The sequence below is a fragment of the Chaetodon auriga genome, chromosome 9 (genome assembly GCF_051107435.1).
Source record: "Chaetodon auriga isolate fChaAug3 chromosome 9, fChaAug3.hap1, whole genome shotgun sequence".
Lineage (NCBI taxonomy): Eukaryota > Metazoa > Chordata > Actinopteri > Chaetodontiformes > Chaetodontidae > Chaetodon > Chaetodon auriga.
The window spans coordinates 9,674,731-9,699,695 of NC_135082.1; the positions used below are offsets into that span (position 1 = coordinate 9,674,731).

The 24,965-nt window shown below is 42.8% G+C and overlaps 1 protein-coding gene across 2 annotated transcripts in view; it reads right to left on the minus strand.

Moving 5' to 3' along the window:
• tenm2a (teneurin transmembrane protein 2a) overlaps positions 1 to 24,965 on the minus strand; it is a 202,793-nt gene that overhangs the window by 149,049 nt on the left and 28,779 nt on the right. For both annotated transcript variants that reach the window (XM_076739126.1, XM_076739125.1), the window contains exon 2: positions 3,921 to 4,290. In XM_076739126.1, coding sequence (XP_076595241.1) covers positions 3,921 to 4,146 — 226 coding nt within the window. In that variant the 5' untranslated portion in view covers positions 4,147 to 4,290. The remainder of the gene's footprint in view (positions 1 to 3,920; positions 4,291 to 24,965) is intronic.

Genomic DNA, 24,965 nt, shown 5'->3' on the forward strand with positions numbered 1-24,965 from the left:
AACAACCTGTACAGTACATCTGTTTTGATGTCAGCTACACTTGTCACCATTTTCTGTTGGTATTGTTAGTGAATGTGGCAAGGCAGCTTGCTCGCTGCCCCCTTTCCCCCTTTCTTAATCCCGCCTACTAAGCTCTGACTGGTTAACTGCTTCTCCAACAACACGACGACTTATTTGAATCCTGAGATGTAGAAATTAACCCAGTCAACCAATTAATGAAAAAATTTTAAATCTGAATAACATTTGAAAACTTTAGCCTATTATACTAGATCAGAGGTGAACTCTGTAGTATTATGTTGTTGTCTGTCTTGCATTCAGATATATAGTCAACATAATACTATATCATTAAGAAAATATAGCACAGAGGACATAGAAAGAGAACAAGTTTGGGCCATTCAAAACTGCTGGTACAGGATGAGTATGCTGGATGCAGGAGGAATATACTATCAGCATGTAGAGGCGGGACAGGCCTAAACAATCAGCTCCTCTCACCTTCTTTTACAGCAGGAAACAGTTTCCTAATGGGCTGGGAGGTAAGTACAGATTTGCAAAACACAAATGCAAAGCACTCCCAAAAAGACTCCAAACAGAGTCTGAATATGGTTCCAAGGGGAGGTAATGTTCCTTTTTAAGTTGAATTTATGCTTCAGGAAACACTGGAACTCCGGTGAAGCTTTTCATGCATAATGATGTGCAGTAAGTAAGTTATTTTAGCGGGCAATGATATCTTTGGAGTAAGATCAAAACTACAGTAAGATGTAGCAGCAGAACTACTGTGCACATGTAAAAAAAATGTGAGAAAAGCAATACTTTCTTGAAGTGAAATATACCTAGAAATATACACCTATCTATATACCTATATATCATAAACCTGTTCTCACAATGGAAAAGATTATTTTGATGATTGAAGAAAAGTGTTCCCGTTCTAAAGGCTCCAAGAATCACATCCCAAGATCCTTGATTTGGCTCAGGGCACATCCTGAGGACATCTGCTATACTCCTAATAATTTGCACTGCATAACTCAATGCCATTGAACTTTCAGAATTACCAAAACACCCCACCACTCAACAAATGTGCATTTGTGCCTAACCACTGTTTGCACATGCAGGATAATGAAGCCTAAGCAACAAAAATCAGCAAAATAAATGTCAGCGGAGTATGAGCTTGTTTCCAACTACTGCAGGTGAGCCAATAAGATATTCAATATGAAACTCAGCAATAGTTTGTGTGAGCATATATACAGTATGTGTGTGTGTGTGTGTGTGTGTGTGTGTGTGAGTGTGTGTGCACATCAGAGCACTATGTGTTCCAGTTCCACCTGTGCATGACACACATTTTTGCCTCACATGTGGATCTAATGACAGCTGTAAGGGCAAGTCAATATGTATTATTACACCACAGAACTGTAAATTGGTTGCGCTACACAGAACCATTAAAGCAAAATTGCCGTCTGAGAATGGCTTTGGATGACTTTAAACTTCTCAACAATAAGCAGAAATGCTATGAAGGCACACCTGACCGAAAGAGCAACAAGATTATAATTTAATCAAAGTCCATTGCATTTTCTATTGTGGCTCCATCAGCACAGGAGTTAGTAATATTGCAGGCCCGTTCAGATCAAACCAATCCCCTTCAAACCATTTGTGGGATATTATCAGAATTCACTTTCTCTTATGTCCAATTTTTGTAGTTACTGATGAAGAAAATAAAGTTTCTGTCTACACTCACCATCTTTCCTCTGATCTACAAGCTGTTCAAAAGAACACATTGTATCAATCCCTCACTCTCTCATGTGGTAGTTACACAAATATTTGGTGGAAAGATGAAGAAAACTCTATTTATCTGCTGCTTCTCTCGCTGCGTTTTTCTCACTCTGACTCCTTTTCTTTCTCCCTTCCTCCAGCACTACTCCTCATCCCGTGGTGTCACAGTCCATATGGTGCTGCAACACTGTTGGTCTCCTGTGGCCACACTTCCCACGATGCATCTGTGGCTCTGGGCTTTCGAGGGAGCTGATAGGCTGAGAGGACTGTGGTATCGACCAGCCATCGCCTGGTGTGAGGTCAGCTCGGTGCAGCAGTGGAGTGTGTCCGAAGAGCACACACCACTGACTTCCAGTCTTTCATCCATCCCGCCAATCGATCCTCCATTTTCTATCGTTACCTTTGCCTCCGCAGAACAAAGTATGCTCTTCTGTTGCACTCTTTTCTTTAAGAAAAAATTCTTCCCAGTTCGTGTGCCATTAAACATTTTCTTCCTTAAACTACTGTCAGATTGATCAGTGCCTGTAAATGCTTGATACCACGCACAGCCAGACATGAAACCTTGACAGTAGGTCTAACTTTTCAAGCTACACACACACACTCTCACGCACACACACGCATGCACACACATATACACACACACACACATACACATATATATATATATCCATTTGTGAGCGAGGTTTTACTGTTTTTGTCTCTCTTTTGCATTGTGTTGTATTGCTCTGAGCTCTCTTCCTCTCCTGTCTGTGTCCATGCAGAGAAAACAGAGCTTAGCAAAGATCAATCCCATTGAGTCTGACTCCTTTCACTAGCCAGGGATCAATACTGCCTGTTTCATGTCCCTCCGCAATATACACATGTGCACACACACGCACACATACACATACACACACACACACACACACACACACACACACACACACACACATGTGTACAGAGACACACTCACTTTAAAGACATGCCTATGAGAGCAGGCCCACCCCTTTAGAGATGACCTATCGGCCTATCGGCTAACTTGCTCACCGGGGGATACAGAAGTTCATTATGACAGGCTTGCCAGTGCTAAAGGTCTGCTTTGGTCTTCTGCTGCAAAGTGCAGCATTTACACCATCTGATTACGTTAACAGCTTGCCACAGAGGCCTCTCAAGAAACACGCAGTGGCTGAAAGTAATATAAATATATGGAAAACATTTACATGTGTGACAGTGTGAGTGGCGAATGTGTGATAGCAGATGTTTAAGTAATGTAAGAATCAGAAAATGGGACAGGAAGGCCTTGGCTTGGCTCATCCATACATGCTGGCCAGGAAAATGAGTTGCTTACTGAAGCTGCACTGAGAGCAGAAATAATTGGTAAAAATTAACAGGAAATTGCAACATCCTTGAGCTTCAAGTTTTGCTTTTTACCTGCAATTGGCAGCCTTCATTGTCTGTAATATCTAGAAAGTATTTTATAACCCTGGAACCTTATTGCATCTCATAAACTCCTTTCTCGACAAAGCCTGCAATAACATCTCTTCTGTGATTCATAATAATATATAATGTATGTAACGTATATATAGCTTTGTCGGAAGTATGTTTATTTGCTTTCTTGGCAAGAGTGACATGGAAAGATTGATATGTCTAACACGTCACCACTATTGTGTCTATACATTACATACAAAGCAGCCTGTAAGCTTAGCTTTGCACAAAGACGAGAAGCAGGGGGAAATGTCACATTGCATTTGTGTAATCTGTACAAAAAGTGTAAAAAGAAAACGTGGCCCTTCACAGAACACCCTGTAAAACCTTAATGTGTCATTTTTAAACTTTGGTTTTCATACGAATTAAACAAACAAGCTTACATGTTTATTAAAGGGCTTTGGGGATGCTGCTACGCACCCATTTTAAGTCTTTATGCTAAGTTATGCTAACAAGTTGCTGGCAGTAGATATACCGCTAGCTGACAGACATGAGAGTGGTATCAATATTCTAATCTCAGTCTTGGCAGCAAAGAAAAATAAGCATATTTCCCAAAATGTTGAACTTTTCTTTTAGTCAGAAAATTGGCTTGATTTTCCATGTAATGTCTCCCATCCAGCACTTTATGGACCGAGCCCAAAACTACAGTGTAATAAAGCATTTGCAGGAAATGCTTTGCTCTACAAACCCACCTTGCCTGGAGTACTCATCAGCCTCGTGGTGAACCAGGTCAGTCACACAGCCGCCATAGTGCAGCCTCTGCTCATGGTCGAAGGCCTTGAGCGTCTCGCTGGAGCTGTAGGACTTCTGGGTAGGCACACGGCACTCATCTGCATCTAGGGAAGCGGTGTTATACTGCGAGTCTTTGGAGCAGCGACCCCTGGTCAGGGAGCGGTGTCTACGATCCTTCAGATCCATGCTGAGGTTGGATGTGCAGGGGTAGGGATGCAGGGAGAAGAGATGGAAGCAGAGGAGGAGGAGGAGGAGGAGGAGAAGGTGGTGGGGGGGAGATGGAGGGGCCTCCTAGTGGGCCTATGTAATGTCAATCTCCACTTCAGTCACCTGGAAAACAGAGATAGAGAGAGTGGAAAAGACAGAAAGGGGTTGGTATACAATTAATGGATGCACTGCTGTGACTCACTCTTGCTTTGCACTCCATGGAGAATCTACACGGGAAGTAAGGTAAGAGGGAGTGCTGCGAATGGACATTTGAGCAACCAGGCACATATACAACACATCAGAGTATTGATGCGGGATAAGTAAGGCTATTGTGGGGAGAAACGGAGCTGCCAGCACTGTGGTCCACAGAGAAAGACAACCATCGACCCCGCTGATGAAAAATGGTCAGCCAGGATTGAAATCTATGACATAAAAACAGAGAATGACTCGAACGTGGTGCAGCCATCCTAAACTCATGCCAGCGATGCATAAATACAGACACTCAAAGGAAAAAAAAAAGATGACAAGAAGTAGCAGAGAATTAAGAAACAAAGAAGTGGGTGGAAACCAGCAAGGAAATACAGACAGAATAATGGGAAAGAGACACAGATTATCTAGAGTGGAAAAAGGTAAAGGGCGAGAAAAAAAGAGAAGCAGCCGGATGCAACAGGAAGGATGGGAGAAGAGGAGAAATGACTTGAGGGCATTGCTAGTCTCTCCCTCATTATCAGAGTGAGAATGAATCCCTCTCCCTTAGAGGCTGTAAGGGATAATCAAACACAGGCAGACACAGATACACGCGCGCACACACACACACACACACACACACGCACAACATCACAATCACCCAGAAACAAACACACACACGTATACAGTATGAAGGTACCTGTTCTGGGATAACAGTGCTTGCCTTGACACAGCTTGTAACACAACTTCTACTACAGCTAAACGTGTACATCAAGACATCACTTCCTCTGTGTTGACGCCTGCTCTGTTCTTTTCTGCTGCATCACAACCAGCACAGTTTTCATCTATTCAAATCGTATACTTGTGGATGCAGATTATACAGTACATGATTATGATGCTAATACAGCATGATATGAGTGCAGCGGCCTTGAGCAACGCATTACATTAGTAGCGAAAGATCAAAATACAACAATACAACAACCAGCAGTAATTGACAGGAACGCTTCCAGCAGCTGCCTGTATGGGATATTTATGGTAATAAATAGGTCATCCATGTTTCTATTGCTCCAGGCCGAGGAAAGTCTGGTCCACCCACTGCATTACAGTGTAGCGTTGCATTTTCATCAAAATATCTCTCAGTCTGGACCACATGCATTGATATCAGAGCGGGCAAGAGCATTTCTAAAGAACAGGCATCATTTGATTCAGAATATGTGATGTAACTAATCGCATGCTGGGACAGAAGAAGAATGAGAAGGGAGAAAAAGAGAGAGAAGGACTCACAGAATGTGAGTCAATCTATTCAATGAGGGCTCATTTTAAAATGCTTAGAAGGTAGTATTGAAAAATGCCCTGCTATGTCCATTGATTAACAGTAGGTATTAAGTCTCATAAAGAGCTCATTATGCTCCGGCATCCATCACGCAGGCTATTAGGAGTTCAACCTTAATGTGTTGGTACCTTGAATGGTGGGTGAGGAAACAGAGAGGGATACTGGCTTGGGAAATGTGTGGACATCCTAAGGCTTCGTGAGCGTGTGCTGCTGTGTGTGTGCACTGTATACCTGTTGAGCGCATGTGACTGTGGTTAGGGTTATGATTCTAGTTAAAACTGTGGGAAATTCACTTTCTGTTCAAAAGCTAGATGAGAAGTTTCACGCAGAGCTGGAGGAGGCTATTAGCATAGCCAAGCAAAAAGAGTGGAAGTAAGGGGAAACAGCCATCTTGGCTAGGCAAGATTAGATTAGATTAGATTTCAAAGCTGTGTGTCCCAACACGTCTTTCAGTAAGAATGGACATGTGCAAAGCAATCTAATTGTAAAATTACATGATTTGGTCCATATCGTGGAAATCAAGTTGCGATAACTTACCCACACTCCTCCATAGCTGTCGTTTTGTTTTTGTTTTTTTTGTAATGCTAACAATTTTAATTATTTTAAGAAAACTCTGACAAATTATAAAGGTCATGCACATTACAAACTAATAACTTCTAACAATCAAATACTGCAATAGGTGCTCATTTCCCTTAAATATGGATGGTAAACTTCAGGAACACTATAGAGGACAGAGGCAAGAAATGAGAGATTGCATTGTTACAGAAGCTACTGGAACAGCAACTGGCTGGGGACTACCCATTGTTCCGATGGCTCATTATTCCAAAATCCCAATAGTCTGAAATAACCTGCCTGATGTCCCTCTGATTGCCTAATTTTCATTCCTTTTTAAGGGTTTGATGATTGGTTAAGGTAAGAAAAATATGTTTGGGTTAGAGCCAATCAGAGGCAGAACAGGGGCGGGTCATCGCAGAATTTGGGTGGGGAGAAAAGTGAAGGTGACATCAGGACTTTGGCTTTCTATTTGGCTAAAAAAAAAAAAATAGTTACGGTACTTAACCTTAAATCCTATCAATCCCTGCTTCCAGTCTTTATGCTAAGCTAGGCTAATTGCCTCCTGTCTCCAGCTCTGTATCTAAGGCAGGGATATGAGTGGTGCCAATCTTCTGAACTAACTCTTGTAATGAAAGTGAAAAATTCCCAAAATGCTGCACTGTTCCTTCAAAAGCAATACCAAAGTTTGCAAGTTGGTGTATATGGCTGGGGTTACAGATACGGGAATTTACATGTCAGTATAGTGATATACAATTAACAGACCTGTGTGTGTCTCGGTGTGTAGGATCCAGGATCGGAGTAGTGGTTTGTAGGTGTAATGTCACTTAAGCAGGAGGAGAAAGGACACAGAATGTGAGATAGATGGATAAGGTGGAGGAAGCCGAGGGGGTCAATCACGAGATCTGGAACGCATATCAATCACATTCCACCCATGCAGGTGTTTTCCTCAAGGTCGCTGAAGCACACATGCACACACGCCAAACTTTTTCTTGTTAATTACTCTGGTGACAGTGGTCCAACCTCCCCCGATCATCACACTGAGGCAGATTGTCTCATTCATCAGAAGTATAATGACTTATTGTCATTCTGACCAGTCAGGCACACAGATACAACAAACAGACAGACAGACAAGCAGACGCACAAATACAAAACTGTGCAAACACCCGCGCGAGGCTGCAAGTAGCTGTGCTTCCTTGACAGGCAAAAAAGGGTGGTTAGACGAAGGAGAAAAGAGACATGCGTGCGACCGTGAAGTGACCATGAAATCCAGGCAGAATGAGAAAAGTAATTGGAAGACGACAGGGAGGGTGGAGAATTCATTTTCGAAATTACAGAGGTGAAGTTTGGTACAGATAATGGCCTTTTCTCTGCAAATAAGAGCTCGGGAAGAAAAATATGGAAAATGACACAATATAAATCCACTGTAACTAGAAATCACACCCAGTTAATAGGAAGCTAATGACATTGGTGGATTAGCGAGCATCAAACCGATGGTTTCCCAGTCAACCTGATCAACCTCTGAAAGTCTAAATACCAAAGAAAAGAAGGCCGCAATATAAACGGTGTTAACACAGATAAGGCCTTAAATACAGATGCAGTCATTCAGCCTATTCTCGTTCCCGGGTGACGTAGCGCAAAAAAACAAGAAGTCCACATAGGGAGGAGGTCGGGGTGGATGGACGGGTAAAACATTTGACTTTCACTTCACTGACTTACGAAAGTCAAGGTGGACATATTTAAAGTATGTATGTAAGTTAACTTATATAACGTAGTTATGGCACACGTGACGAAGCAGTGTTTCAGCAGTAGGTGCATTTGTTCATCTATCATTTGAAATTGCCTCAGTTAGGCCTGTTTTCAAATCTACCTGAAGAAAGTGCTGCAAAGACAACCGGCTATGGGAACCTGCTGATCGCAATCGACCCGGCTCAGCTGTGCATATTATTTATAGTTACATGTACATTGGCTGGATACCCAAAGACAATTAGCTGCAAAGATTCCACTAAGCTGCTGCTCTAATTTATCAGACAAATAAGCACGGTGGTGGTGTGTGAGTGCTTGTTTAGATGCTGTTTAGGGCCATCACACTGTGGGAGGCTTCCTGTGCAGATGACTCCTACTGCAGGTAACTAGGAGGAGGCTGAAGCAGGGCATGTTCGCTCTGTATAAGATACAAACTATCCAGATGTTGTTTACTGACATTTTACACTCTGGACAAAACTGTACAATAGAGCTTGCACAATTTCCGTTTTTTGTATATTTCAGAACTGTGTGATACGTGGTGTACTGCAACAGGGCTGCAACTAACAATCATAACCAACCTTTAATCTGCAGATTATTTTTTCACATAACTATTAATACATTGGTCTATACAGCAGAAAATAGAAAAAAAAAATTATATTTCCTTTTTCCCACAGTCGAGAACAACTTGTTCAAATGTCTTTTTTTGTCTGACCAACAGTCCAAATCCAAGACACTTCCAGGTCATTATCACCTAAGACCAGTGTTACAACTTTTACTACATTTCTCAGCAGCATGGTTGTCGCATCGCTGTTTTCTGAATCAATTAGCTTTTCAGCACCTTAGCTCTTCAATTACTCAAGTAGTGCGGTCGTGTCCAAACAAGCTACATTTTCCCAACTATGTCTGAAGTTCAAACACAGCAAAGCTTTCTGCTGCAGTCTGAAGTAAAAGTGCAAGGATGAGTAAGTTAAACGGACACGCATCTTCAGAGTAGTCAAGCTTCATTCAATATTGAGTTACAGGTATCTTAGTGCACTACATATGCTAAGTATCATGTCCAACACTGTACCAGACAAAGAAAAGCAGCAAATCCTCTCAAATGAGAAACTCAAACTTGAAAATGTGTAATTCTTGCTAAAATAAATAAATAAATAAATAAATAAATAAATAAGTACATACATACATACATACATACATATCAAATTAACTGATCATCAAAATTGATGGGAATTTTTTCTCATCATTCAACTAATTGATTAATTGTTTAATCTCTGTGTACTTCATGCCACTACCTGTGGTCTGTACCCATAATGCATAGAATGAACTGCTTTTTGTAGACCTGATAAATGTAAATACAACTCTGTTTACATGGAGTAGAGAAATCACAGTCATTTGTATTTTGTCATGTTCTCATCGTGTTTGTATTTTGCATGTACTTTCAGTGCTGAAACACATGGCTTTTCATTTCAACATGTAAAATGGAAATGTTATTTATAATTGATTCTGTTAATTTCCTTTACGGTATTTGCCATCTTCTGTATACCTTATCTTATCTTATCTTATCTTATCTTATCTTATCTTATCTTATGGTTGGATAAGAAGAGCCTCTAAATCAGCCATTATCTGGCTCATTTAATTCAGTTGTAACCAAACCAAAAACAACAATCAGCCAACGAGACTGGTGGCTAAAAGCCTGATAAAACACAGCATGGAGCCTTTCCATCAGAAAATTAATCCACTCTTCCAACACTCTTTGTCAACAGGAGATGAAGTTCTTCATTTGGTGTCTTTTTTCTCTCCCTCTCTCTATCTTTTTTTAATTTGAAAGGAATTTGAATAGAAAAAGACGGCCTATTGAAAACACAAGGCCCTGGTATCACAAAAGACAACATTGTGGCTATAAAGCGTTTTGCTCTCAATTTTCTGCTGTTTTTGTGCCGCTGCTCAAATTAAGTTGTTTACACAGTTTGTTCACAAAGACAAAGAGAGGAAGACACAGAGTGACTGAGAGAAATAAAAGAGTAGACACTGAGAGAGTGGAGTACAGAGAGGTTGTGTGAGAATAAAGAGGAAAAACAAATTGTTATATGAGACTCGTACTCAATTACCCATCACCAAAAAACCTGCATGCATCGTCATTTCAGGACGACTGTCCAACTGGAGGTCCAAGATTAAAGAAAAGATTAAAATATTATACACACAGTTCATTAAAGCATCCAATTTCATGTGTAGGCTTCCCATACGAGCAGCTTATGCTTGATATCATATCTTTAAGTGTAAATCCTTATTATCCTTCTGATTAATTTGCTATTTTCACCAGTGAAATCTTTTCTGGGGGTGCACACTGAATCAATGTAATTAGTTTAAACATTGTATAGTAATTAATAGCTTTTTCAACAAACATCTCATTATGTACAATACACTTTCGATTTCACTGTATGAATAACAAATGTAAGCTGTATACAGCAGATAGAAGTTTGTGTGTGTGTGTGTGTGTGTGTGTGTGTGTGTGTGTCTAAAGAGAAGGCTCATGGGAGCTTCACTGTCAGGGGAAGAGCTGAGCATCCTGATTACTTCCTGGACTGAGATAGGAGTATGCGTGTGCGTATTTGCATAAATAAATATTCCTATATGTATCCACATCTATAAATGCACTATGACCTCTGTGATTCTCTCTCACATACACACACATACCCACCCACACACACACACACACCCACACACACACATACACACAAGCCTGCCTTCTCTGGGCTTTGGACAGGCTCTGACTGAGAGGCCTCTCACCATGAAGAGTCATTAATCATGTCTTCGATCTTGGGTGGCATTGCAAGTGCACGCATGCACGCAAAGACACACGCACATACACAAGCATGTGTTCTTACACACACAAGGAAAAAGGATGGCTGGGACTGCTTGCATGGCCCCAGTTCAACTGGAAACTGCAGCCCATTTTAGATCCAAGATGATTTGAGAGCCAACAGCTGAGGGGCGCGCAGGACAGGAAACATTTCATCACTTTCACTCCCACACACCTCGCCCCATTACCTCCAACACCTCTTTTAGCCAAATAGGAAAAAATCACTTGCTTATTAAGTGTGATCGGCCATGGTGTTCACTAGTTGTGTCACTATTTGTACTTGCTTGAGTATAAGCTGGCATGATTTTTCATTGACACTGTCCTGATACTGATGCGCTTGTGTTCACATGATCATTTCCGTGATGCCACCATTAAATTACTGTGCATCTTCTGTATTTAAATGTCCCTCAGTTCAAGCCTCTGAATGCAGCGATGCTGTGCAGTCTGTGCTCATCTCTCAGCTTGTAGCAAGTGACGATGCAATAAGTCAGTGGTAGACTTAACAAATTAGGCCACCTTTCATCTGCACTGCCACACAACAATAAGGTCACTTAACAAAAATAACACAAGACATTTCCTTTGTAATGGTAACTCTGTTCTAGCCTCTGGAAGTGCAGACTGTACTGAAATAGAACAGAAACAAAAGAAAAAAGACATGAAGGCCAATAGTCGTTTTCCTCTTAGCCCTCTGAGTTGGTACTAAATGCTTGTTCTGTGCATTATTTGTGCTTTACTGAGTATTTGAATGAGGGAGCATCCCCTGTGATCAGCCGGCCTCAATGCAGTAATTATGAAGTATTGCTGAGGTCATACAAGAGTATGGGATAAGAGTCATATATCCCAAGGTCTGCATATGTGACTCATAGCTGTGGTCCCTGCAGGGAATGAGATGGATGAAAGCTGCCATACTGATCAGGAACTGTGAAGAGACCTCATCCACCTTCCATTTTCTCCTCTATGTCTCTTCTCCTCTCATCCTCTCATTTGTCAGGATGGAAATGAATGAAGGAAACAATCCACCCTTCTCTCTTCCTTGCTCTCGGTGCCTGTGTAATCTCCACACTGGGCTGCAGAGTGCCACAGAGCCTCTGTTTATTAGACTAATCCTTAAATCCACATTCTGCAGGCCTCGCAAACGCTTCGCAAAGCTCTAATCTGACTCATGACTCAAAACAAAGGGATTAGAGACGACAAGGTCTCTCTCTGTGTCTCTCCGTGTCTGCCAGAGTGGGCTTGGGGTGACGCACACATGTGCTGTGAAACACACTAGCACTGTTGCATACTCTTGCCTGTCACACCCATATTTGCTAAAGAGTGATTGCTGCATGCAAATGCTCGCATGCACACACACACACACACACATCCACAGATACGCTTCCTGTGAACACAAGCTTGCTGTGAACAGACAGGCAGTTAGAGCCAAGGTGCAAACAAAGTGGGTAATTACACATAGCTCACAAACTCAAGGGAGAAATGACGGACAAGATGAGAATGAGCTGTGGGAAGGAGACAGGGTGACAGCGGGGTGGATATAACCGGAATAACTAAACAAACCCGGCTTATAGACTCACACTGTCGCAAAACAACAGATGACTAGAATTTTTTTACACAGTGGCAGCGGTTGTCAGGAGTCCACTTTGGAGGCCTGTTACATTATACGCACAAAATAAACCACAAACAAATCAATATTTGCCCAGCGTTTAGCTGTATTAAAGGTCATTTACATCCACATCAGACTCTGGAACAACGTAAGAATATGCTCCGAATTTACAGCCAAGTTGAGTCTCTCTACAATACTCGGACGCATTTTAGAGGGATGCCACAGCTGTGACAGGCGGACGATAAACTGCTTTTCATTCTCTCTGTGTTCTTCATACAATTTGAGCCACAATTTTGTTTCCATTTCTCCTCGATATGGCAAATGAATAATGCAAAAAATTCAGTGTCGAGATTGTGTTCACTCGGTTGTTAATGCTAATTTTACACTGCAATCTTTTAGTAACAGTGAGTCTGTTTCCCAAATGTGGCATGCCATAATGTTAACAAGTGGGCTCAGTTTATTTTCTGGTTACTTTCACACTCTTACCAGGTTTACTGTGTTGTGTCTTTGTGGGAAGCCTTTAAAATACTTTCTTTTTTTTCCACACGCAAAAATGTGGAACTCACAGCCAAGCAAAAACAGTGCCTCACAGCTCCATCATGGGCATGTTAACATGATGCTAACATCATTGAAGACATGATTGAATCTTCTTTGCCAGCCCTTGTACGTTGTGGCCTGACTGACATCTACATACTTATAGACAGCTTAATGTGCCCCTTTCGGATATTTACCTCCCTGTAGTGCACATTTGTATAAATCTTTTGCAACAGGGATCGTTGCCACAGCTTCTGTGTTACAATCTGTCATTGTTTGATCATTAGCTGATAAAGATCCAGCCTAACACCTGCCAACAGAACGTCATTTAAGTAGGCTTCCCTGCCCTTGCTGCTATGAGTATGCAGCATGCCAACAAGGCCAAATACATCCTCTGAAACCGTCCTCCCATATTAGTGTTATTTCACCTGTTGAGGGAAAAAAAAGCTTATACCTATTTTCTTATTGTTGTGGAGTTCATGCAGCTCAGTGATCTCAACAAATCTGTAGCTCAAATCAGCTTCAACCGGTACACCCAAGGTTTACTGTGGCATGCCAGACAATATTGTTTATTTGAATGAAGTTGTATTTTCTCCTCCTCACTCTGCAACAATGGATTTGACCGACCGTTGACACCGTGGTATCATATTCTAAGGTTATGGAGCATGTCCATGCTGGGCTGTGCGTCTGACAGGAGTGTTAGCGCATGTGAAGGTCACGCGCAGTATAGAAAAGCATGGACGTGTGCAGATGCATAATGTCAGCAGAGGAGTCACAGAGCCAAGCCACTTGTTCTCTTATTCAGTGAGGGAATTCCTGCTCCTCATTCAGCAGAATCACGCTCAGGCTGGTGTGTGCATGTGTGTGTGGGTGGGTTGGGGGATGAGGAGGGGGGGGGCACTTTCACCTCTGCCCTTGGTACTAGCTGCAGCACAGAGAGTCAGGGCAAACTTTGCTGCGGTACTGCCAGTGAGTTATTAAAACAATCGAGTGCTGACAAGCCCTGCATTCTGTCGCCAAGGGAGAGGGCTAGGGCTTAATAACTCAGTGTCACGCCTTGACATTCTTACCATCTGTCTGGGTAAAATATTCAAATGTGCAATAAATGTCACTGGGGACAGACGGTGACACTGTCTAATTAACACTATGACAGAGGTGACACACTGAGGGCTTTGGCTGGCTTTTACTGTACAACATGCATCGCCTGTTTGTGTGCGTGTCTGTGCGTGTGCATGCCATAACTCTATGCAGAGGTGAAATGCTGAGGGACACTGTAGCCGTTTCTACTGCCATTCTGTCTCTTTAGAGTAAAGCCAGCTATTGTTTAACCAAACAGAAAAGTGTAGCACTAACACACACATTAAAAAGTGTAAATGACAGCAGCTATAGGGCTGCGCAACCCTGGAGCAGTGAATAAATGCCAGAGAAGAGTCATTTCCTCAGGCTGAAATGTCAAATAGGGAGAGAGCAGGGAAGAGACTAGATTGCCAGGCATATACGGGTGTCTTACTTCAAACCAGGCGCATACATATAGATCAAAAACAAGCTGCAGTGAATCGTTGCTGAACTTCAGAAGAACTAGTGTTGGCTGTCTCTTTTCCTCCATGCCTCATCTGTCTGTATGTGGTGGAGACAATCTCAAGACATGGAGAATGTAAAATTGTCCATGATGATGTATTGAGCAAAATGAAAGCTGAGTGCATTTTAAATAAGCACATGGACCTGAAACTTAGAAGCTGACTGAAAAACAAAACAAGTCCTCCATTTATGCTTTAAGTTTTTTCACAGAAGTGGCAGAACTTATACATGCAATTAGCCCGTGAAGCCTATATGGGATTTAGTCTACGTAGGTTTGACAAAATGCAAAAGCAGCAGCTCTGGAGCACTTAAACGTTTGCGCAATTACAGGATGAACACAAGTATTTAACCACCATGACAACATGTAGAGAGCAATGCTGTCTCCAGGATGCGGTGCTTTTGTGTATCTTTAAAAAAAATCATGCAATTTTGCAGGATGGTAAGAGAAGACTGTGCAAGAATTAAGCATTAATTAAGCTAGGTGGGTAAGCCTACTGGCATTCTAGAGAATAGCACTTTACTGAGCTCCCATTTTTCTAAATATGTGTTCTGCGGAACAAAACATAACTGTCTGAGAATCATTGCCATCTTTTGTGAAGCCACTTTAGCTATAGAAATTTAAATATATCCTATAACAAAGCATCATTTGTGGGAGACGATCAAATACAAGACATTCTCACAACGCTCCCATTTGCGACTTCGCACTAAACACAAAGTAACCTACGGCTCAGGTGGGTGATGTCATTTTTTTGATCATAGTACTGGACAAATTGAATTTCTGACCATCTGATCTGATGATGGCAACAGATGAAAAGTCAGAGAAACACCAAAGCTATTATAATTCATCCTGAGGGGGACATGAATGTCTGCACCAAATTTCATGCCAATTCACCCAATAAATATAAGTGAATTGAGAAATTCCACTCAACCAAAAATGTCAAAGTGTAGCAGAGTAGAGCAGAACTTTAATGTCCCCTAGGTGCAATTTGTCTCACAGACAGCAGTCAAACTAAAGAAAAAAAAAAAAAAAAGACACACAAAAAAGTACACTGTTTACCGCCAACGTCACTGTTGTCATTGCCACTTTTCAACAAAACCATCAAGCAAAAGCAAAGATTGATGGCATTATGAGAGCAATCCATCTAGTTGATGGGCAGTCTTTCAACAGTGTTTCAGTGAGTAAGTGAAAACTTGACTGGCTTAAGGTACTACAGGAAAAGTCAGAGTATCACCAAAGCCATTAAGTGTCGGACTGACTGACTGACTGACAGTCATCCCTAGAGTCACACCACTGACATGACCATGCAGGCTCATAGAAAGCTGTTCAATGCATTTCATTAGCAATCACCAATTGTTAAACTATTGCTTTTGATATACCTACATTCACCGCAATTACCTCAATGCACATGTGTCTTGTGTGTCTGAGCTCGCTCATACTCAGTATAACATACCCTCTCGACTCGTGTGATATCGCTCAGAAACATGTGGGCTGGCTGCTGCTGTGCTAGTTACTGTAGTAGTGCCACCACTTCCTTTTCAGCTTGAAGATGAGCTTAGTTGTGATCCAATATTTTTATACTATAATCCTCTACAAATGGCACAGGGACACTTCGTAATATTTCATCCATGCTCAAATTTGCACATTTTTGAACAAACTAATAAGAAAAAGAGTGTTACTATTATATGTTTTAATATCCAAAATCACATCAAAATACATCTGGGTATAAACCGTACTTTTATCTGCCAGAATGTTTTTTAACTTCGAGCACCAACAGTAACAAATACGTGGCTCTCCCACTCTCTGTGTGTGTCTCTCTCAGTCTGTGCTGCTCTCACTTCCCTCTCTGTATTCTGTGAGAGGCTGTTGTATGAAGCACCTTTAATGGGTTTGTGAGGGATATATTGGACTTCAGTAGGAGATTTGACACACTGTGTGTGTGCGTGTGTGTGTGTACCTACAAGTGTGTGTGCTTTTTGGATTGTCATGTAGGGTCCCATATTACGGTGCTTTTCCACTTGTGTTACTGTGTGCACTCACACTCCAAAGCCATTAGATTCTATACGAAATCCTGAAGCTGAGAACTTTGAAGCTGAGAGCGCCGCAATTGTCAGGCTGCTATCCTGCAGAGCACGTCTCTCTACTCTTGATCTCTGGTACAGTACCAATCTCGACTGCAGCTACAGTTGCACTTTCACATACAGATTTTGACTCTGTTACTTTATCTGTTCCCTGCAGCCCACACATGGGTGCCTCTGTCTTTGGAGGCATACATGGCACTGATATTTCAGAGCTACCAGAGAGAAGTGCTAGCCTGCTTGAGTCCACACTGATTGCGTCTGCTGTACAGCGCATGCTTCTAATGCCATCAACTCATAGTCTTGGAGTGGTGTTTGTGCCTTCAGGGGCCAATAGAAGACTGCTATGGCCACTCCAGCACCAATGACATAGCTGACTGGTCCCATTTAGCATGCTAGATTTAGCTTCATTAGAGAGGATGTGGTTCGGAAGGCACACAGAAGAAATGAAATGAGGGGTAAGACGGGGAGATGGGAGAACAACAGCTAGGCTTTTGCAGGGGCCACTTTGCAGTAGAGCTGGACAAAAAGCCAGAGCCGTCTCATAAAAATACTTTATAAACCAGCCATATCCATAATGGCTACCCAATAGAGAGAGAGATGGATTAATGCAGCAGTTGGAGTTAAATTAAAAGGACACCACACTGGGTTAGAATGTGGCATGCATCGCTATCAGCAAGAAGCTTTATACAGGTTTCCATGCTGTGCCTCAGGGTACAGTGAGTCAAAATGTGCCAAGATAAAGCATGTGGAAATGCATTTTCCAATAAAGAAGAAGAATTATGAGCACTTTATAAACTACTCATCCGAAAAGAATTATCTCTCATTTTATATCCAGTCTACCGAAAACACTGTATTTACCACAAATAAGGACACCAACAATCTACCCACTGAGGTGAGATATATTTCCACGTGTTACATAATCCCTCATGCAGCAGTGGTTGATCTTTAAAACTATGTCTTGATTCAAGAAATGTCCCACTTTGGCATGACAGAAACAAATGAGCTATCACATCCAATTGGCAGATTTGTTTCACTTGTAGTATGAAGAATAAGTCTGTAAAATTGATAATAAGAATAAATGGCTTGTCAAGATGGATTCTGTTTGCAGTGATGAGACAGGGTTGCGGCTGTCTGAGAGGTTATCTAGGATTGGTGGCAGCAGCGGGACTGTAGCTGAGCTGATATCTTGCGAACTGACCAGCATAAAGAGGAATGGATGCTACAGGCTACCCCAAGGTCATACATCAGGAAAGGAACGTGTTACCCTTTAACCTTGTCCCTGATCGCCCTGCGCCATGCACACAACTACATGCATTTGCATGCACACAGAGACACAGCAGAGCGCTCAAGGGATGGACACAAACAAAACGGGGCTGTGGATGTGTGTGTTTATGCATTTATGCTTCAGGGGGCATTCTCGTGGAGCACATATCCTCCAGCAACAGCAGCATGCCACACAGGTCGTCGAAAGGCATCCTGAAACAAATGGCATGAGGCCATCACTCTTAGCCCTGACCCTTGCTCTGGGTCAATATCATAATAACTGTTGGCAATAAAAGGGTCTCCATGGGGTTGTCAGCGATTGAGAGAGGAAAGAGGGGTCCTTTAGGTGTGCATGTCTTGCAGCATCCAGACCCCTGGTGATTTATCCCTCACAGCTCCAGTACCACACTAAACCATTAGGACACAGTGATAAGAGATAAACATAGCTGAGGACAGAATTGGTGGGGCAGATAGGAGAAAACACAGCCTACTCAGTGCCATGTGAAATCCTATCTATAGTGGTCAGGTTCCAAGGTGATTTTTTTTCCTTCAGAATGGCTAGACGGCAAGGTCCAACATCATAATTTTGAGCTGTTAATAATAGCTTCTGCCACCAGTGAAACTACCAGCAATCACTGATTTTTTGGTGGTCATTGTGATTGCAATAAACGTTATAATATGTAAAGGCAGCAGTGAGAAAAGTTGCCTCTTTTTTTTTTTTTTTTTTTGTCCTACGCCTACACTGGCACTTTAGAAAACCCTGTTTATGAAAAATGTTCTGTAGGCTGCCACAAAAGCGAGGCCAAAATGGCGTTATAAAGTATAACCCTGTAGGAGGAGATGAAATGTTTGAAATCAACTGTATCAGAGGACATTTTTAAGAGCCACCTGAGATTTTGAGACATGTCTGAGTTCCATGCTCTGATTAGCTGGAGAGATTGATTACAGCTCCCTGGGGACCTCCTGTAACCAAAGAACCCTTGCAGAACAGCGCTTTTTCTCTGTGTAGTAAAAGAAACAGCAGCAGTAGTAGGAGTGGTGGTAGTAGTATCAGATGTGGCATGGAGTGGTCAAAATAATAGTGGTCGTATTTTGGTGGCAGCCACCGTACCAGCCTTGTATAGTGCTATATTGATGAAGATTGGAGCAGAGTGTTCCCCCTCCTCCTCCACACACAGGCCTATATTGGATTTCACGCTGGCTGCCCATTCACCAGACACTGCAGTGCATTCCTAACCAAGGGCCTGGAGGCAATACGGCTGCTTTATTTGTTTATAATGTTTAGGCTTCCCACAAATGGCTTGCGCTGCAGTCCCGATAACTATGCATAGTTACATTTAGGCAATCGACTGGGCTCGTTTCGACATGAGCGCCGCAGCTCAATTCATTTGGAAAGGACTAAAAATCCAATAGAGTTGTCTAACAGGGAGGAGGAAAACAGAGAGGACTATGGATGTAGGGGAAATGGAGAAAGAAAGAGGAACGGGAGGGAGGGGTTGGGGTGGTTGCTGAAGCTGTAATTTAAAAGGGATAACCTGCGCTGTAATGAACGCCATCCACTGAAAGATACAGAGGGAGCGCGTTCAGTTTCTCCCATCACCATGCTGCCTCTCCCATCTTCTCCCCCGCTCAAATATGAATGGCATGATAAAATATAGATGCCTTCCCACTGCTCTAAACAGCCCTCTAAGTCTCCCCCGTCTCTGAGCTCTGTCTCTACACAGACCTTCGACACAACCATGCGTATCCCTCCCGCTACAACAGCACCCATAAAATCTATAAAAAGCCAACTGCCAACTTTCACATCTTCAGCTCCATTGAGAGGTATGGCTACATCCGAGACGAATTCCCTGGAAACACTTGCTGGAGTGAAAGTCTAATTTACTGATCTGATGACAGACGATGACACTCCGGTGACAACGCAGGAGAAATTAAGTTAGCCGTGTTGCGGTAGGTTGTCTCGCAGATGACACACAAATGACGGCGTCTGGTAAGTGAACTGGTGTGATGTCATGTCACTATGTGTGTGTGCCACTAGCCTGAGTCATCGTCGCTTGCGTGTACATGTGTGTGTGTGTGAATCTCCCATCTTCTTCTCGAGCCTACTCCTTGTCCTCTGCCAGCTGCTCAGCTTCTCACTCCATTTGCTCCAGACTTCATACACATCTGCCCACAAAATCCATCCATCTCTCTCACACACACACACACACACACACACACACACACACACACACACACACACACACACACGCACACACACTATCTCGACAGTCATGAAAATACACACAAGCCAAAGCAAAGCAGGCTGTTCAGCAAGGTGCATCCTGTAGCTCCTAAACACTTATCACTGGCTTGTGACATGAACAAACTGAACAACAGTGGCCTGCGCTAACAAAGTCAGCCAAAAAAAAAAAAAAAAAAAAAAAACCCCTGCCATTTTTTCCTCTAATTACTTTTGCCTTTTCTCCAGCGACTTCACTCCGCATTCTTTCTGTGAGTGAAATGGAACGTCCTTGCAAACTTTAGACGGTGTCTCAGAAATTCCCTTTTTACGTGGTTGTTGCAAATAAAAAATCTGAAACCTCCCGAAGGCTCCTGAGGTGAAAGGATGAAAGCCAGTGAGAGGGAGAGCGGGTAGAAAGCTGGAGTGAGGGAGTTTGATGCAGTCTCCTGAGTGAGGGGAAGGGAGAGAGGGAGAGAGGGAGAGAGAGAGAGAGAGAGAGAGACAGAGAGAGAGGGGGAAATGCATAGGGGAAAAGTGTCCTCTGAAAAAATAATAGCTCATTGATGCAACCATTTCCTCAGAAAGCATGGAGTTTTCTTGAAAAAGAAAAAAGGAGAAAAAGGCATTTTGTCCTCTGCCTTTTCTCCTCCTCCACCCCCCTTCCTCCCCCTTTTCTTTAGGCTCTTTGAGCAGGAGCTGGAGCATCTCTCAGAGAAATGACAGTTCTTATACAGGAATTTGGTTCTGTAATTAACCTGCTCATTTGCTAATTTGACTGTAATCAAGCCTCTCATCTTTCCCAGCGGGGTGCCAGAGCTCTTTGAGCAGACAAGGCAGGAGACAGTGGCAGCGAGCTCAGTGATGAGTTGCATCAAGAGCATCCTCTCCTTTACTTCACCTTCTGAAAAACTGTGTGCTCACAGGAATGAGCAAACAAGTTCAGGTAAAATGCATGGCGGAGGCTGACACATATGGTGTGGCGTGAAAAAAATTGGCCAGTGAAGGACGAGGCTTTCCTCGGGGCTGCTCATGTCTGCCGTGTGTCTCAGCCCCCGCAGCCTCTGTTAGGCACACACACACACGCACGTGTACATGCACACACACATTTAGAGAAAAAATGGACACACAGGCATAGGTATTCTCCTTTGAAAACCATTCAAACCAAACTACCCAGCTGACATTTACATCTGTCAAGACCCAGCGTGTGTCCTTTTCTTCTCCCTGAGTGATCAGAATCCAGTACATCTCTTTTGACTCCCTCTTTATAACGCTCTTTTATTCTCGCTCTTCTGCTGAGTCTGTGTCTATCTCTTCTTTCGCTCACATTCAAACACAGCGAACGGCTCTCCACACAGAGCGGGACTCTATTGGTTGCCAGTGGCAACTGAAGTGTGGGGTAATGGCATCAGGTCGTCGATTAGTTTTGATGTGAACTTCATAGTTAACAATTATGAGAGCACGAAAGAGACCGAGCCACTGGGGCAACATTTACATGCTGCCTGTTAATCCATTAATAGGACTGATTGAGCCGCACTCCAAATGCTACACTTCAGCTGGAGTAACTTGACCGGCCTCAAGTCAAGCTCAGAATCTGATTGGGCGGTAGCTCGGCCGCCTAAACCCACAGAAAATCTGTTCATTGGATGGATTTTAGTGTAATAGCTCCAAGTAATTGGAGTCTGCGGATTGCATCAGACAGCTCAGATGCATTAATTTCACCTTTAAAAAGATTCAAAGTTTTAAACGGAAGAATACACATAGGCACTGCATTATCAAAGGCCTGTTTTTATCATTATAATTAAAGATTCTGGCTGAAATTTTCATTTATTTCTGCGATTTATGGTGAAACTCATTCCCCGATACACATTTGTACAAACGGTGCACTACCTCTTAATCTCCCATTTAGTGTGACAGACTGATGTGATAAAAAAGCAGTTTAATCCAATTAGGCGATCCTATGCTAGGCAGACTTTAACAACCAACATGTATACCTCACTTGTGAACTCATTTGAATACAGTACTTTGATCAGATTAGAGCACTCTTTGGTGGTCTGCGTTTCATTTGCAGTGGTGTACTCACAGGGAGAGAGACGGCGAGCGGCAGACACAGGAGGAAGAACTTGTTTAAGAACAGAGGGTCTTACTGAGAAACTGGCTGCCTAACAGTCGGTTTCAAGAGACGGAAAAGGATCTCTTTGACGCATCGAGTGTGACTGAACAAGTTCTACTCATCCCAGCATTTCCTCTGTCATTCTCTTTATGTCTAATAGTTTTTATATATAATTCATAAGCCAACCACTATCCCAACTCTGTCATACTTCCTTCTCTTCTCCCTTTCCTAACATCTTGTTCTTCTTTGTACCCCCCCACCCCACCCCCCCATTACTGATCTGTGGCAATTCCTGCTCTCCAGATGACACCACAGCAGGTGTTGTGATTGGAGGGATCAGCTTGTCTCAGTCCAATCAGACACTTGGAGAGGTGTACAGCAACCTGAGTAATCCCTTAATGAGACTAGCACACTTGGCATGGCTGTGCCACACATACACACATGCGTAAGATACAGCATGCGACACATTTACCTGCAGGACTCAGTAACCTACACTAGACGGGTGCCAAGCTACTGTGACAAAGGACCATGGGATTTACCACACGATAGAACAGAACCAGCCCCCCAGAAAGCGACACATGGTAAGGATGCAGCCTGTGGACTAATGATTGGTGCATTTTGCTGTGTTGTGTGAGGCATCTCCATGCAGTTGCTATCTCTGCACAAAATGGGAACGGCACAAAAGGAAAGTGGACGGTTGGCATGACGACAGCACCGAGTCAAAGTCTAAAGAGCTACTGGGCCCAATTATGAGTGTTTGGTCAAATGTGCATGTAAGCACACACCCACACATGCACACATGTACACACACACACACACACACACACACACACACAGGCACTCACCGATCTGACATGCACATGGGTAACATTCCCCGCAGATGCACAAGTCATAAAGGTGAGCAAAAGATGTGTCTCTCCAAAAATAACCCTCTTTTTAAAATCTCACAGGTACGCTTGAAGCATCCTCCACAGTCCCACAATGCATCTCAGCTGACGACCACCATCTGGTGTTTCAGTCCGAAAATGACCCCTTGAAGGACCCTTACCTGGCATTGACCTCTGCTAAAAAGTTTTCCATCAGTGTGTTTATGCATTTCCTCTCTAATAACTGCAAAGAGCTGTCTCAGTGAAATGAAGTTTGCTGCCTCCAACAAAAAAGGCTAAAAAAAAAAAAAAAAAAAAGGTATACAGGATTAAAAACCAGAAACTAAAACTTCTGCTACTTTTAGTTTCACTTGAATTTTGTTTCCAGCTGAAGTTGCTTGTGGGCCCCTGGCCTTACTGTTCTCTTTCTGCTTTCTTTACACTATACAGAGACATAACTCGCCTACTCTTCAAAAGGCTGAGCCGCATCAGGGCCGCATAAAAAATTCCCTGATGAAGCAAGATCCAAATGAGCTGTGTGTTGCAGTGGAGAAGAAGTCAATAAAACTAGATGGATTTTCAACCAGGGAACAATTATGTGTTTTTGTAGGGGGATGATGTTTGTTTCAGTATTTTGTACAGTTTGTATGTGTCTCTGTCTGTATTTGTACCTGTGTGCATCTTAAATTCACAGACAGAAGTGCAGCTCTATAAATATTGAGCCTAACTTACTTATGTGTATTTAAACATCAGACTGTCCTCCCCCAAAAACAAATATGTCATCTGTAAAAGCAGCTTACCGTTGGGCAGCGAACTCTAGCAGCCAGTTAGTGAGTTATGTAACAAACCCACTTATTTTAACCCAAACCACGATCTTTTCCTCTACCTGACCAAGTAGTTTTGGTGCCCTAGATTTAACCAAACTGCAGCAGTTTCACAATGTTAAATAGTAGTTACCGGATGTTACTCAAGTTCTATGAGTATGTGCGCTTGTCATTGGCAAACGAACCATGCTGTCGTTAAAGTATGAAAACATGTTGGACTACATGTCGATGAAACAATCTCTGGAACTGTTCACAGCCTCCACCCAGCAGCCCTCCACCTCCAACCCCTCCGGGCGTGGCCAGAGGGGAGAGAGGATGGAAGGCAGAACGCACACTCCTGTGGGACTGAGGCTATTTTTAGATAAGTGCCCCCTGGCTGTGCTGGAGTGTAGACATGTACCTGTGACTAATCCATAACACATACACATGCAAAGAAGCCCCACATACCAACATCCTCTGCATGAATGCATGCTCACTGATTTGCTCATGCATGCTAAAGGAAAGGATAACTCTCAATGCAACGTAGCACGTGACACAATATTCCCCATTTAAAGAGCAGAAAAGTGACTGTGAGGCCATCACATAAATAATAATCAAAGCAGGGTGTTTAAATGGAGTATTTCAGATCTTAAAATAAGAAGTCACACATACAGTATGTGTGGTTGGGCTTTCAGGCCCGTGACCCCCTCACCCCAAGACAAACCGCAGTTGCCACAGCAGCGGTGTCGCCACCTAACCCTTCCCCTCCGCTCTCACCTCTACACATAGAGGTCCCATCTAAGTTTCAAACCCTTTAAAATATTCATCAGCACCGAAAAAGGAAAACTTTTAATACACATGAAACAAGACCCTGCTGCCTTTGTTGTTGCTCCCTATCTCTTGCTCCCTCTCTTTTCTCCCTTCCTCCCTCTTGCCCGGTCCCTCTTCTGTGGTTCTCATGAATAATGAAGGCCTATAGAATCCAGTGGCTCAGATTGTCCCTGCAGTCGGATACAGCTCTCCTGTATTGATCAAATAAGGCTCCTTAAATAATTAACCAAGCC